This window comes from Oxyura jamaicensis, chromosome 15 (genome assembly GCF_011077185.1).
Source record: "Oxyura jamaicensis isolate SHBP4307 breed ruddy duck chromosome 15, BPBGC_Ojam_1.0, whole genome shotgun sequence".
Taxonomy (NCBI): domain Eukaryota; kingdom Metazoa; phylum Chordata; class Aves; order Anseriformes; family Anatidae; genus Oxyura; species Oxyura jamaicensis.
In genome coordinates this window covers 10,228,943-10,244,342 of record NC_048907.1, presented here as the reverse complement: position 1 = coordinate 10,244,342, position 15,400 = coordinate 10,228,943, and the positions used below count along the sequence as shown (strand labels likewise).

At 35.1% G+C, this 15,400-nt stretch overlaps 1 protein-coding gene across 1 annotated transcript; it reads right to left on the bottom strand.

The window, feature by feature from the left end:
• Positions 1-697: 697 nt before the first annotated feature.
• On the bottom strand, positions 698-15,384 carry CDC45 (cell division cycle 45). Its single transcript, XM_035340679.1, has 19 exons — positions 15,040-15,384; positions 13,917-13,976; positions 13,429-13,521; positions 12,868-13,005; positions 12,090-12,233; positions 11,017-11,072; positions 10,401-10,449; positions 9,542-9,603; positions 9,090-9,140; positions 8,209-8,328; positions 7,689-7,820; positions 7,182-7,280; positions 6,774-6,935; positions 6,436-6,574; positions 5,966-6,049; positions 4,713-4,831; positions 3,839-3,915; positions 3,032-3,098; positions 698-1,836 (listed from the first exon to the last, which is right to left on the bottom strand). Exons 1-18 carry the CDS (start codon positions 15,088-15,090, stop codon positions 3,034-3,036), a joined length of 1,701 nt encoding a protein of 566 aa, XP_035196570.1. The 5' UTR covers positions 15,091-15,384; the 3' UTR covers positions 698-1,836; positions 3,032-3,033.
• Positions 15,385-15,400: the final 16 nt, after the last annotated feature.

The window sequence follows — 15,400 nt, the reverse complement described above, 5'->3', positions numbered from 1 at the left end:
GATTGATTTTGCGCCACATTTCATAGCCTTAGGATCAGTTCAACAGCCGATCAATTCTAAAATTTGCTAAAGCATTCTTGGCAACACCTCTAGACATTGGTAAAGTTAGAACCTCTAGAAAAAAAATGGACAAGGGAAGCTTATTCTCCATTCAAAGTATCCACAACCCACAACTTTATGTACTAACACATCTATTTGGAGGTCAAAGAAGTGGCCAGTAAAGCAGTTAACAACACAACCCAGCAAAAAAAGAAAATAGCTTCCCTTTCTCATTCTCCCAGCAGAATGCAATGTGCTCCTCATAAAGGGACAATTTGCCTGGGAATTTGTCCATTTTAAGACAGGATAGTCACCTACTAACACAAACACATACATGCACGTACACACTCAACTTTTCTTTAATGCAAGGCAAGATCTGCATTTATCAGAACAGCAAGAAAATGCAGGAGAAATCAAACATACCATGACAGGGGAATGGAGTAGAAAACAAAGGGATGGGGGAACACAACAGCAAATGAGAATTAGTGAGGTGACTCACACAGAGCTTCTAATGAGGAAGAAGAAAAAACAGTAAAAACAAAACCTAAAAAAATAAAATAATGGTAATAATTGGCCAAGATACCCACTAGTCACAAAACTATGCCATGTATTGAACACAGCACTAAACCTAAGGAAGCACAATTTTTTCAGTCATCACAGTTTGGCACAGGGATTTTATTGCTCAGATAAAATGACAACATTAAAAAAATTGCGTTTGAATAAAATATATAGATTAATTAGTTTTCTGTTGGCTACATCTAAATCACATTTAATATTAAATTAACTTGTATTAAAAGTCTGTACAAAGTATGATGCAATGATACATAACCTTTACATACCCATTATAATACACTGAAACTATTCAAGCCATACATAATTCCAGCAAACGTGGCAAGACAAAAAGAATTCCAAACATACACATATACATGCACACACTGTGTGCAGCAGGATAAGTCTAAAAAGCAATACCATTTCATATGACCAGAATGAAATTAAGTTTCTGTTATAGAAATGGATAGATCTAGTCTGACAGTATTTATAATGCTATAGTCCACACACAATTATGTTATTGTAGATTCTTTCCAGAAAAATTATTCCCAAAGCCAATATACAAGTGACAATACAGTATCACAATGCATGACTAAGAAAGTTTTACTGATGGCAGTACTCCATAGTTTTTGCTTTAACCTGGTACTTGGCAGTTTCTTAGTACTTAGATTTTAAAAGCCCTAAAATTCATAAAATCTGCACCACAAAACACTTATTTCAATTAAAGTACAAGACCTCAACCTGATAGTATTAAAAAAAGATTTTCAATACTCTAGAAGTCCAAAGGGAGTTTTCAACAAGTTCCTAATAAAAAAAGATAAATAAAAAGCATTCAAGATTTTTTTATAAGAACATTTGAATGGCAATATAATGCAAAAAATAAATACAGAACTTCAAAACCTATTTTTTGTGATTAGGCAACATCTAAACATCAGAACATCTAAACAACACATGTCTACTAATCAAAGCAGGTTTGACAAACAAACTCAATTTACAAATACTCCTAAGTTGATACGTCTTGCCATTACAAGGATTAGGTCTTTACAAAGAAGCAGTATTAAATATGTGTGCTCAGATTAAAATCCTCTTAACCTCCTAAGGAACATAAAAACGATAGTCCAGTATCAGCACATTTAAGAAAAAAACAAGATGAACATCACAACTGCTGCACCATCAGCTCTGGAACATCTGAAATAATTTCAGAGCATCTGATCCTCAGCTTCCAGCACCAGGAGCCAAAAAGCAACACTGCATAATGAGGACAGAAGACAATATGAAACAATCCGTAGTCAGAGTACAAACAGAGAAATAAACAGATGTAGAAATCTTGGAAGCCATGAATGGCTATGCTGTCTAACAAACAGCTGCAGTTATTGACCCACTGTTTCAAACTTCTGAATGAACAGAATAGGAAAAATTGTAGCTTCATTACCCATTGAAAAAAGGTAAGTCATTTTGTCATTTGCCTAGGTCTATCTACATTCACAGACTCTCTTCAAAGCCTTCATCTTACTCCTTTGCTTTTGTATTCATGATATAAAGATAACATTGTAAGATTACTTCATGTGAATATTAAAGATCAAATCTTTGTCTAGGCATAGAAGACCCAGGAGTTACTTTAGATACTTTCAGGCAGTCTTGCATGTTGTTCTGAACAAACATTACAAAATGATTTAGTTTAGCTTCTTCTCTGGGAGAAAGCTATCCCCACGGATCACTGAGATAAACATGCACACACAAACAGAAACCAATGAAAATACACCGTCATCAAAAAACAGTCCATATTTAAAGACAGCCGCAACAATTCTAGTGTCTCATTAGATCTAAAAGTTTGTCTTACCCTAAATTAGCTTTAAAACAGAATCTGAATTACTGTGAAGCGAACAGTCACAACTAAGGTCTTAAATGCCTATATTTATTCCAGATAAAAACTGCACACTAACATAACACTGAACATTGTAGAAGTAAAAATAAGTAAATAAATGCACATTCTACATTAACTTCAAAGCAAAGAATTGTATTCTTATGGCCAAGATTCCACCCTGAGCTCAAACAAGTCATCATCATTAAAAGACAAAGTCAATAACAGACTATCAATCACAATTAACTAATATGTCCATCTCCTCTCACAACACAAACAGCTGGTCCTTCTCCAGCCAAAGTTAAAAAGCCACAAAAAGTTAATAATAATGAAGAAAAGCTTTTTGTTATAAAGCTTCATGATGAAACTTAAACACCTCAAGGAAAAAAATTACTGATCATACATTGCCTGCCTCCTCACAAGAAGATAAACAATTGCCTTTGTAATAAACTTGGTTTTTCCTCTCTCTTTATATTTCATTGGAAGTTGTTGCATTATTCTACAGATAATATATCAATGCCATTTGGTTACTAACTTGAACTGTGATCAAATTCTGAATTAATCCTTTTTACATTGTCTTACCGTTATGACAAGAGAGAAATGAGCGCATCCAGAAATTTGCTCCGATCTTCTGTTTTCAATTCAATTACTAAAATATGAAATACTTTATTACAAGATCCACTAACAGAAAGATATATCATGTGTCATGCTTGACAAATACTAATTCTAAGTATACTCATTTATAGTCCTAACCAATTTTAAGAAGGAAAAAGAGAAATTATTTGGACAAAAGCAAAGTGCATTGTTCAGTTCACTCTTAGATTTCAGCAAACTCCGATTTCTGGGTGGCCATGATAATAGTTACCACGTTTGAAACCTAAGAGTGTTGGGGGTGTGTTTATGTTCAACACACATGTTATAAAAGTACATAGAATTAAAAATGCTTCTCTTGTAAGCACATACAAAGGTAGGAAAATCTCATTGCATAAGCATCTCACTTTTCAATAAAGAATACATCTCCTGACATCAATACCAGGCTTGGTTTGGCTGCTACATATGAAAACCCTCGTAGATAACCTCATAGATTTTAACTGACATGCACATATGAAAATCATTACTCTGTGCAAAATTTACATTGTCTCAAAAAGATGCACATGCCTCTACTATGTAGCTTATACCTTTTGCACGATACCACTTAAAAAAAAGACTGGCAAGCTACTATGCAGTTTGTGTTTATACCAGACTCAGGAACAGCGTGTAACATAGATGCAGAAATAAGGACATAAGACATACACAGATGTCTATGCTTATTATGCTTTATGGAGGCTGTGTAAACACTGACCCCTAAAGGACTATGTTGTGAGTGAAATAAAAGACAGTATTACTCACTTGACATGTCAAAATGGTTGTGTAGAGTCCTGGAGTTGGTACTTTCTGCAGCTTTCTCAAAAGCTCTTCCAAAAAAGCTACAAGATGAACAGAAACATGAGTTAAACACATTAGAAGGTACTGTTCATTGAGACTAGATATTTAAGTATTTCATTCAAGAAAAAGATACTTTCCCTCCCAATATGTATTTCCTGAAGTATGTACAATTGCCTACTAGCACACAGCATCTACAGAGGATGAATGATGGCCATTTGTCTTAAGCACTGCATATGAGAATCAAATAAGATTACCCTTCCTTAGAATTGACTATTAAATTAAAACTCAAGTTTTCTATCATAACTATCCAGCTCTTCTGTAAAATGTGACAGATACTGTGAAAAGTTAGGACTTAGTTCTTAAGAGTTAATTAACTTCATTTTCACAGAAAAATAAATATTAAAATTAGCATTACAGAAAAGGACGTTAACTCAAGCTGAAGAAGTATGGAACTTTTCCTTGCTGAGAGCTAAAAACATCTAGATATTTTTTGTCTCATGTATTCAACATACACTTCACTTGAATAAGTGAAAAACCTTAACATTGTAGAGTTTAAGAAATTAAGAAATGAAGTCATTGGACACAGGGAATTCCCTTTCTCTTTTAAGGCAAAGGAATAAGTAGTTAAGATGGAGGGAAAAAAAATGTATAAGGAATCTGGGAAACACATGTATCCTTTCTCAAAGTATCTCACTTATACAATAATCAATAGCACGTTTTTAAGAAAGATACGGTTCAAGTCAATATATACAGCAAGTACAGGAAAGATTCAGTTGTTTCAGAGACAGAAAAAGTCTATGGATAACCTTTAGTCAGAACTTTAAAACAACATCCTTACTTCTTTTTATCAGAGCTTTCTGTCTCCGGAGGAATCCCCACCATGATTACAGTTCCCTGTTCAACATCCATTGGTGCAGCCATTATCAGAGGCAGCAGTTTACAGCGCTTGTTTTTTGTCTGAAAGTCAGAAAGCCTCTTTGTCAGGCAAAACTCAGGAAACAATTTAGTGTCAGCTTAATATGTAAGACAGTATTACTAATATTAACCTAGGGACACAACTAGAATGCATTTGAACAGAAAGAGGTTTCTTTATATAAACTCTTAGTTTCCTTCTTTCTTACTTTAAGGACAAACAGATGCCAATTCTCCAACCTTGCATTCCATTTTAGCACAGAGATGATATGGAGAGACAAGATAAAATCTACAGTGAAGAAAAAAAGCTCTTTAAACACCGCCACCACCACCTTAAAAACTTTGAGTGTGATTTTTTTCAATAATTATTTTACATTGAAATACAATGGATTAAACATTGACAATCTTCTCTAGAAATCATTATCCCTGGCCTCTTGTTTTACAGCACTGCACTGTAACTTTTAACAAATTTTGTAATTTAAATAAATCCAAAAATAATGACAAAGATGTTGGCATTTTTAGATGCTTTAGAAACAGAAGTTTGTTTGAAGTGTTCTGTTCTCAAGACAAATGTTTCACAGTGAATTTTAAAAGCTGTTCACCATGTCTCACTCTCAAAACAAGGACAGGAAGATGCAATCTGACAAGGCTGGACCACCATAAATTTCATTTAGAAATTAGGAAATGCTTACTATGAAGAGAGGTTATTAAAACTTCATTCTTTAAAATCTAAATTGTCACTAATAGTTCAAAAAGATAAATGCAATTTAGTTTCAATTGCATTAGCTGTCAAGATCAGAATTTTTATTTATAAAGACACAGAAATCTTTAGATAACAATTACCAGTCCTGCAATGCTGCTTTTGTGTGAGTGTGGGGTTAACGTTTTGAAGTACATGTTTTGCGATAATCTCCTTCCAAATTTACAAAAGTTACGAGAAGGTTTTATATTTCAAGTTTATTAGCAATGAAAATTTTCTATGGCTAGGAAGTTTCCCAGGCAGATATCTTTCCTAGAACAGCATTCATAAAGGTGATAAAATTATCCAATCATTTAGCAGTAAAACTTTCTTAATTAAGATTTTATGAAAACATTTTTAATAAATCAGCTGCAAGTATCCAACAGAACAATAACCACTACACAGACCAAAAGTTAGTTAGAAGCTTCCGATTTACTTACAGAGCAAACAAAAGATTTGAGCAAGTATTTACTAAGCAGGCACAGAGACACTGGTTTGGAAAACAGCTTCACATCTGGCGTTCCCTAGAAAAAGGATTACTTCAATTACAATGCAAGATGATTCTTCCACTTATTCATTTAACTTTAATAGCTACTGACACATCTAGAAGTTTTGTGTTGCTCAAAGAACAATAACAAGGACCATTACAATGTAGGAGTTTGACATCACCCACAGGAGTTTAACATCAAGTTATCTCCTTTGAGAGAACGGATTCTTCCTATGTGAATTCAGAGTATATAATAATATTGCGCCACCAGAGTACAGTACAGTATAGATAAATGGATTCTTTCTGAATTTCTGATCGAGTCATTTATATTGGGTCAAGCAGTTAGGAAAACAGAGTTATTCAAAAATGAGACAGCCAAATGTGACACTCAAATATGAGACTGCTGAAAAATAGAGTTCTGACCTCCATGAGTGAGCAGTAGAGAAAAGGCCCTTGAGAAATTACAAGGTTGGTGCAAATACAGCTGGCTACTGTCTGCTGAATGGCACGTAACTGCTTTTTGGCTAGGTCCAGTCCTTGGTGCAGTTTGTCCAGGTTACCCCTGCAACAGAGGAAAGTAAAAAACATTTTTATATAAAGATGGATGCAGCTTTTCCACAAATAAGTGAGACATCTTTAAACACTACCCATGTGGATATTTTCTTCATTTTTTCTTTAATGAGGCATCAATGCATCTTTTAGATATTTAACCCACATTTTCTAAATAAAATTATAAGTGAATGAAGAGACATTTTTGGTACCTGGAGAGACTGTCCAAAGCTTTAATGAAATTAGTTGTTTCAGGCCCTTCTTTCTCTATACTCTCCATGAGAGAAGCTGTTGCATAAACTATATCACTTGCTAAGAACTTGTTCTTAAAGCCAAAGTGAATGCTGAAGGTCTGAACTCTTAAATCCTTCATTCTGCAAAATGACAAAGCCAGTGAACATTATTAGCAACATTATTAACATTGATCAGCTACCTCCTCTGTATGCTGACATTAAGAACATGAAGATAAATCATACCTCAGCATTTGCAACAAACCTAGTATTACTTTGTCAATCTAAACCCTCGTCTTCTAAAAGATGTTACATCCTCTTCATATAAAATCACTTAAACTTAATTGAAAAATATTTTCAGATAAAACATTTGTATTTAAAACTATTTACCCAAACTTGCTTGCAGATTCTTCAATCATTTCCTTAAGATTTTCTTTCAAAGAAATGTCCATTGAATTAAACTTCTGCTTCACTTGCTTCAAAGGCAAACTAAAAAACAGAAGGAAAAAATACATTGTTAGGTAAGCCAGAAGAATCAGATATTCTGCCTATTCTTCCTAAGACATTAATACCAGATACTTTAACAAGTAAAGTCTGATTAAGCTTGTTTGCATTCTTTTTTCTTTAGTCATTAAGGAGCAGATGTGAGAAAGCCTGTTACTTACAATTCCACCATTCAGTAAAGGCATATAGCTGAAGTATTCGTCATACAGAAACACCCAAGTTACACAACTCAACTTGAAGAGACTCCACAACCTACTGAGAGCTCCACAATCATATTTAAAAACCAACATATTGAGTACTTGTAAACTTAAAGATCTTTGCTATAGCCTGAGTATTTGTATATAATTCAGTGAAAAATGATCCATTAATTAAGAACCAGTTTTTAAAACTCACCCCATGTCAGCCAAGAAGTCGAGTAGCCTCTTCTGCCCTTGTACAGACCAAAGCTTAAGGTTAGCAGAGGTATATGAAGTGTTACAGAGACTTTCATAGAGAGACCAGTGCTGATAAAGTGCCAGGCGTAGACTGAACAGGAATTATAGAAAATAATTGTAAACATATATGTCCTTTAAAGTTACAAATAGTTATCAAACTCCCTAACTGGTAGGTGTCTTGAATTGTCCTTATTTATTGTATATATCCATACTCCATAAGAAAGTTAAAAGATGTAGGTGTGCATAAAACCCCAAGACAAGGGACACTGACATAACTAAATCTGAAGGGTTAAGCTGAAGCAAAGCCACATGAGACATTGAAAGAGAGACCTATATTCAATAAGCCATTCAAAATTCCATTTCTTCTAATTCTGTTCTGAGCAGCAGAGAAGCTTGGGATTATTTTTTCCTAGATAAAAACTCAGCTGGGGTTCATCAAGTGGCTAGAATTTGTTTTTCCAGATCTTAGGCAAGGATACTCATATTCAAATGCTATTCGCATGCAGTCTATTGACAGAGAATTTTCTTCATCCTCATTGCGGTGGTTATGGCGAGACACGTGACGCTGTAGAATTCCAATATCAGTCACATACTTCATTCTTTAACAAAAAGAAATTTGTCACTTCAGTACCTTCCTGCATATTTTACTACTTGATTATGAGAACATAAAAATGCTTCCTAAAGATTACACATTGGCCAACCAGCAGCATAAGAAACTGTAGATACATCTTAGTAACAATAAAGTTACTCATTAATGTTCTTTCAGTATTCAGTCATATACCCAGGCAATTAAAACTAAAATAAAACCAGCCCAAAGAGACAGACAGACCAGTGAAATCAGTTCCTTATTAAATTTACGTCCTTCAAGAGATCAGTATATAAATAACAATAGAAAAGCAGGATTAAAATCTACATGTATACTATGAGAATTCTTCTGGTACCTAGTACAAGATAAGAAAACGGGGGTGAATGAAAAAATTTGAAACTTTTCAAGTAAAATTAGAAAGGAAGTTGGAATGCACATTTTTTCCCCCTTTAATAAAACAATTGTACAAAATCTTGACTATATCAAGCTCATATTTAAGTAAGCTACTACTAAACACCGTTTCTTCCAATAATAAATGACTGTTTTAGAGTTTTGTGAATAGTTTAAAAATTCTAAATATTAGGAAAAGAAAACAATTTTTCTAATGTATATTCCTGTTTTTATAAGGCATCAGATCACATGTAATCATTAAGATATTTAATGCCCTTGTTTATTAATTATCATGTGCAGTATTAAATTCCCGTGTTTCTTGATCTTTATTAATTACTTTTAGTTACTCCAAAAAAAAAATAAAAAGGAAAAAAGCTTTCTTACTGAGTGATTTTATCTTGGACCCATTGATCTGTTAGGCCAACAATAGCCCACCTAAAATTAGGGGTGAGGGTGGTAGGGAGAAATAAATAAAAAAAGAAGTTACAAAAATATTCCAGTAATATATTAGATATATTATACTTAAATCTGTAAGTCTGTAGCAGAACAGGTCGGGAGAACTATTCACCAGCTCCACTTGGAAGTTGGTAACAAAGTTATGTACTATTATTTCTTCTTTAACAGATATACATAATTGTATCATCCTCTTGTTCCCACCCAAACTCTATTGGTTGCTTGTAATCAATTTATGCAGGTTTGTCCTCCAATTTATGACATACACTCACTGAGGAAATAAACTGGAAGCTCATACTGAAAGCAAACAGTCTGGGGAAAACTTGCCTATTTCTACTGTTAAATAAAGCTAGTAGTTTATAAAAACAGTAATGGCAACATACCACAACATATCATTCAAGTCTTTAGACATTATCCATGCCAGATCAAACATCACCATTGCAGACTACATGAAAAAAAGCAAAAAGAGAGGAAAGATGAACACAAAGCTCTCACTTCATTAAGCAATTAGAAAACCGTTAAATTTGCCAAGTAGTAGCATTCTACTAAAGCTCTAGAAGTCACACTCAGGTGTAGTAACCTGGCACCATCTTACTTTAAGATACTAGGCAGAGTGAGTAATATCTTACACAGCTCTGTAAATCTTCATTCTATATAAAGCAACACTTAAAATATAAAAGTAATCAGACAAGAGGTTAGATGACAGAAGAAGCAGTTTGGTGTCCTATTTCGTATGCCTGAGATATCCTGACACTTTGAAAACTTAGAAAGGCAAACAAGTTCCCCCCATATTTAAATCTTTTTGCAAAAAGTATTTTGTGTCTGGATTTATACTTATCAAGATTAAAATAAAAAAGACATTATCAACTTTTATATTTATATATATACACCAGCATTAAAGATATCAAACAACAAAAACATTAATAATTCTGGTTTACCTCTTTTTCTCCACTATTCGCATTGTACTGTCAACTGTGTCTGAGTGGCTAGTCTCCCAGTCAAAGTACTTAGAAACAAGTACTGTTTCTAAGACATATTTAATTTATTAATAGTAAAACTGCATGCACACAACCAGAAAACACTAAACTACTAAGTCAAACTACTTGAAATATGTGACATATCTTTTCAAACATGGTACTACTACTTATAAATGGTATTAGATAATTCCAACATCGGTTATTATCCGATTACCTTTATAGTAGCACATTGTGTTTTTATGGCAAATAAAACATTTATACTTACTGAGGTCCCATGGTATTCATACTGTTCGTAATCAAAAAGAATTTCACGCCTAAAAGAAGAAAAACATTCAACCAAGTAGCATCCAATTGCATCCAATTCAAAATATAAAATATTTCTCAATTCCAAGAAAGTTTAATTTCATTTTAGCACTAAGAAAAAACAAACAAACTTGGGTTAAACATTTTTTTCTGCAAGGCAGTTTGATTTTTCTAACAATGTGGAAGCCACACCGAACTGTAGACAAAGTAAAAAAGACAAGCTTATTAAACCCTTGATTCCTCATACTCCATTTTATCACTTGTTCCTGTTCATTCCAAATGAAAAGACTGGAATTACAAAGAAAGATATCAGTACAAATTTTACCCCAAGATAGATGAGATAATACCATGATTACTTAATAGTGAAGCACTGAACCTATTGCTACTCAATTTATAACTGATTATTTACGATTAGTATCCATTTAAAAGTTTTATTTTTAAATATATTTAATATCTTCCATTTGCTGAAGAATATTAGCACTAAAGCATCTTGCAAATCAAGCATCATAGTATCAAGATTTATATCAAAGAAAAATAGAAAAAGATATACGCAACATGAAAAAAAATCATGAACATACCTGCGTGCCTCCCATTCTCTTCTTTGGCGCCTTTTCATTGTTCTCTCTATTACCTCCTGCAAATTAACTTAGATGTTAAAAGCCTAGAAAAAATACTCTAGTAAGTTAACAACTATCCAGATAGATTAATGAGTAAATCTTCACTAACAAGACCTAAAAGAATGATTCCTATTAATGACATCTAGTGGGAAAAGGCTCTGTAAACAGCATTTTCGATACTAACATTGCATCTTACCATTTTCTAACATAAAAATGACACTGATGAAAAATAAAAATGAGATAACTAATCAAACTCAGAATAAAGTTACTTGCTGTATATTTAAGCTCTATAAACAGCAGCAGCATCTTAAAAAAGCAAAGTATCTTTCTGAAATACTTAACAGATTCAGATGTATTTATGGATTTGATTTTAGTTTTCTGGCACTTGTTTTTTCTTAGTAAATACTTTTCTAGATGAGTAGGAAAAAATGTACAACGTTAATAGAAAAATAACAAGATATCTATATTAATTTTGAGGCTGTCTTTACATTTAATGGACTCAATGTTGCTAGTCTCGTGCCATTGCTACCTTGAACAATATAAATCAAAAGTATGCTACAAACAACACATAACGAATTTGTATATATACTTTTGTTAATTTACTGCTAAAAGGACAAATAAAATATATTCCTAAATTATTTGTGAGCTGTCTTCTTGAATGTTTATTACAAAAAATAATAATAATAATAAAAATGATAGCTAAATAGGTTGTTTTGCTAGACTAAGAAGCCCAGAGCATGTAATCAGAGATAGATTTTCAGTTTACTGATTACACAAAGACAGTATTATGTATAATCAGTTTTAAGTTCAAGTTAAGTTTGTTTTTATAAGGAGAAAATATTTCTGTGCAGTCCCGATAAACAGTAAGCCAGTGAAACTCTACTAGTCATAGTAATTACCTTTTAATCTTACACAATTTTTAAGTGTTTTTTTTTTTTTTAATATAAAAATCAAAACGCACGATTTAACCTCGTGTAATCACATATAATAGCTTTTATTTTATTTCTTTTCAAAATGAAGTGGAAGAAACAAACCTCTTCAAAGCGTCTACGCTTATCTGAAGGTTCTGACCCATCACTTTCAGCCTCTGACTCCTCTTCTTCTTCCTCTTCATCTCTGAAGATGTCATCATAGGCAGGAACATCAAGATCATCATCTGGTTTAACTAACAGCTTAATCTAGCAAGAAAAAAAAATATTTTAAAGTATCTTATTCAGTGATTAGAAAATATTTCAAACTAAAAACGAGAAAGCTTCAGATACTTAAGAAGAAAACTAAAAACTTATTTTGGCTGTTATTCATTGGTTGTATTAAAAAGCAGTAGTTGTGTTTTATCAAGACCAAGTTTATTTATGCATCATAGGAGTAAGACCTGTATTCTTTATCAGTAAGATTAGAGTTGGAACTTTACTGAAAGAGTTATTTGTGGTTGGTTAAAGGCATGCCTTCAAATAATTTGCACTTAAAGCTCAGATTGTAGCCCTTGCTAGATACTGAGAAATAATAAATGCTACATTGTAGAGGATTCTTACCTTCAAATTTCTAGCCGTTTGTTTTGTAGCAATAGGTTTAAGCTGATGTTTACTGCTGACAGCTATCGCTCTACTTACAGTATACTTTTCTGTAACTGAAAACAGTATTTTTTTTCCTGACAGTCAACATTGCTACTGGCAGTATTCATTAGCAGCGCATCCTGACCTACTGCTAGCACGTAAAAGGTGTTGCAAAACACAGGAAAGCATTCAGACACCCACCCACAACAGGAAACATGCCAACTTTTATTACACATGCCCTAAGAAAAGGGTGGCTTACCTGCGTCTCATTGTAAACATTCACAACATTGATAGGTCTGTGGCTGTCGCATACAAAAAAAAAAGTGTCTTCTTCAGGCTGCAAGATCTCCAACAGGTCAACATTAGCACCACAATTAATAAGAACAAAATATTTGAACTGCAAACAGAAGTAAAAAAGGAAAAAATAAAAGTTTTAATTTCAATTAGCAGGAAACACAGAAGAGTGAAAACACGTCAACAAAACTTCCAAAGCACTCATCATTGTCAAAACCAATACTTACTGCCTGTTGTTTGATGCTTCAGAGAACAAAAAAAAACACGTGTAAGGCTACACACCAAATTTATGACGGGATGTTGGACACCCAATCCCACCACTTTTCACATCTCAAAACGTGTGCATGCTTAAGCTGAATCAATCAGAAATGAGCTGATGTAGAAAACTTGACAAGTTTGTTACTGGTATATTAAAATTTAACGGCCGTTTTGAGGCAATAAATAATAGTATTACTGACATTCGAAGTCAGGGAAAGGGAGGAAGTACACCTCTACATCAGATGAGCTGCTACTTTTTTATTTTTACCTGATCTTTATGCTCAAGAAAGGCAGTTTCAAGTTCTTGCCATCCAGACACTGGGACTAGTGTATATTGCACATGATCGCATTGAAATAAAGCCTGGAATTGGAAAAACAAAACAAAACCCACAGCTGTTAGTTATGGCGGGAAAACCTTGTCTTCTACAACACCCAGCTATGCTATCGTTCTATTTCATACAAATGTTTATCTTGAACAATATAAATCAAAAACATGCTATAAACAACACATAACGAATCTATATATGTACTTTTGTTAACTTACTGCTAAAAGGACAAATTCTATTCTGAAACAACAAATCGACACAAACTTCAGGAGTGTGATTTATGAGGTGTTCATGTTATGATTCATGAAGAAAATACTTCATGACATTAGTTTCAACATTCACCCTTTTCCCAGTTCAAACCTACTAAAAGGATCCCCGTGTTGTTTTTTCTTTCACCGTTAGTCTACAGAGATAATGAACTAAGACTTACTTGGAGTATTTTACAAGCACATAGTGCATCAACGTCTGAAGCCACAAGAAGAAGAACACGCTACAAAAATAATAGAAGAACAGTATTAATATTATAGGCGTCAAATCTAACGTGGTAGCACATGATCTGAAACAGTCACTGTGTAAGAACAGGAAGAGAGAAACATAAGCAGAGATCTTTATAAGCTTAAAAGAGTATTGCTTCTGAACAGGCATTACCCACAAAATTAATTACTTGGACACCTGTAAATACAAACTATAAACAAGTCCACTTTAAAGCAGTGAAATCACATCTAAAAAACGTCAGCTGCTTTGTGGAAATGTAATTTTTCAGATTCCTGTGAACGGCATATAATTTTGAAGGTTCAAAGCTGGTCAGCCCTGCAACTGCTTTCATAACGTGCCTAGAACAGCCTAAATTTTAGGCATATGATCTGAAACAGCTTTGATTAAAGAAAGCCAGTAGGAAAATAGGACCAAAACAACTCCTGAAATAACCTTGATTTAGGCTGAACAACTTATCTCTTGTTTGGGTTTTTGGAGATTTTTTGCTTACAGTTGGGGAGTTTGAGGGAAATACTTTAATTGCACAATCTGTAACGTAGCTTCACTGGTTGAACACTAGAAGACTGTCCTATAGAAGCTTTAATGCTTTAGGATATAGACCCGTGGGGGGGGGGGGGCTAGGGGGGTAAGTAAACAGGGTAAAAAATTAGAAGAGGCAAACAGCTCTAAGAAATACTGCAAGGTAAGCCCCAAAGACGACAAAACACAAGATTTTGTGTCCGGACAAGCAACATCACAACGGTTAAAAAGACATACAAGCAAACAAAAACAGATGCAGGGACGTCTCGGCTAAACAAAAGTCAGACACGAACACTCAGCACAGCCTCCGCACCCAGCCCGCCCCCGAAGCCCTCCCAGCGCCTCAAGGGGACCGGAGCGAGCCCAGGGGCGCCTCAGGGGGCTCCTCAGCCTGATCCGCCCCGCTCCGTGAGGCGCCGGGCGCCCCCGCGGAGGGGCCGCCTGAGGGAGCTGCCGCCGCCTGGAAGCCCCCGAGGGCCGCGGAACAGTCCCCGAGGGCCGGAGGAAGCCCTCTGAGGGCCGGGGGGCGCGGGCCGCACCTGGCTGACGATGCGCTCGTAGAAGTCCCGGCGGCAGTCGGACACGAACATGGCGGCGGCGGGGGAACGGCGGCAGCCGCGGGCTGCCCCCACTCAAAGTGGGCGCCAAAGCAGCGCCGCTCCCCCGTTGGGCTTCCCGCCGCGGCTCGCTGGCCAATAGGAAAGGAGGGATCCCGCCTTCTCGGCGCCGATTGGGCGAGCCGTCCGACTCGTTCCTACTATTCGCCAATGAGATTGGAAAAAAAGCGTCGCAACGTGCCCAGCCGGCCAATGGCAAGAAGAGGTCAGCCGGAAGCATCGTGCCTGTTTTAGGTTGCCGCTGCAGCCATCTTTGCTGAGGGCAACTTTCTCGCCTCGCCAT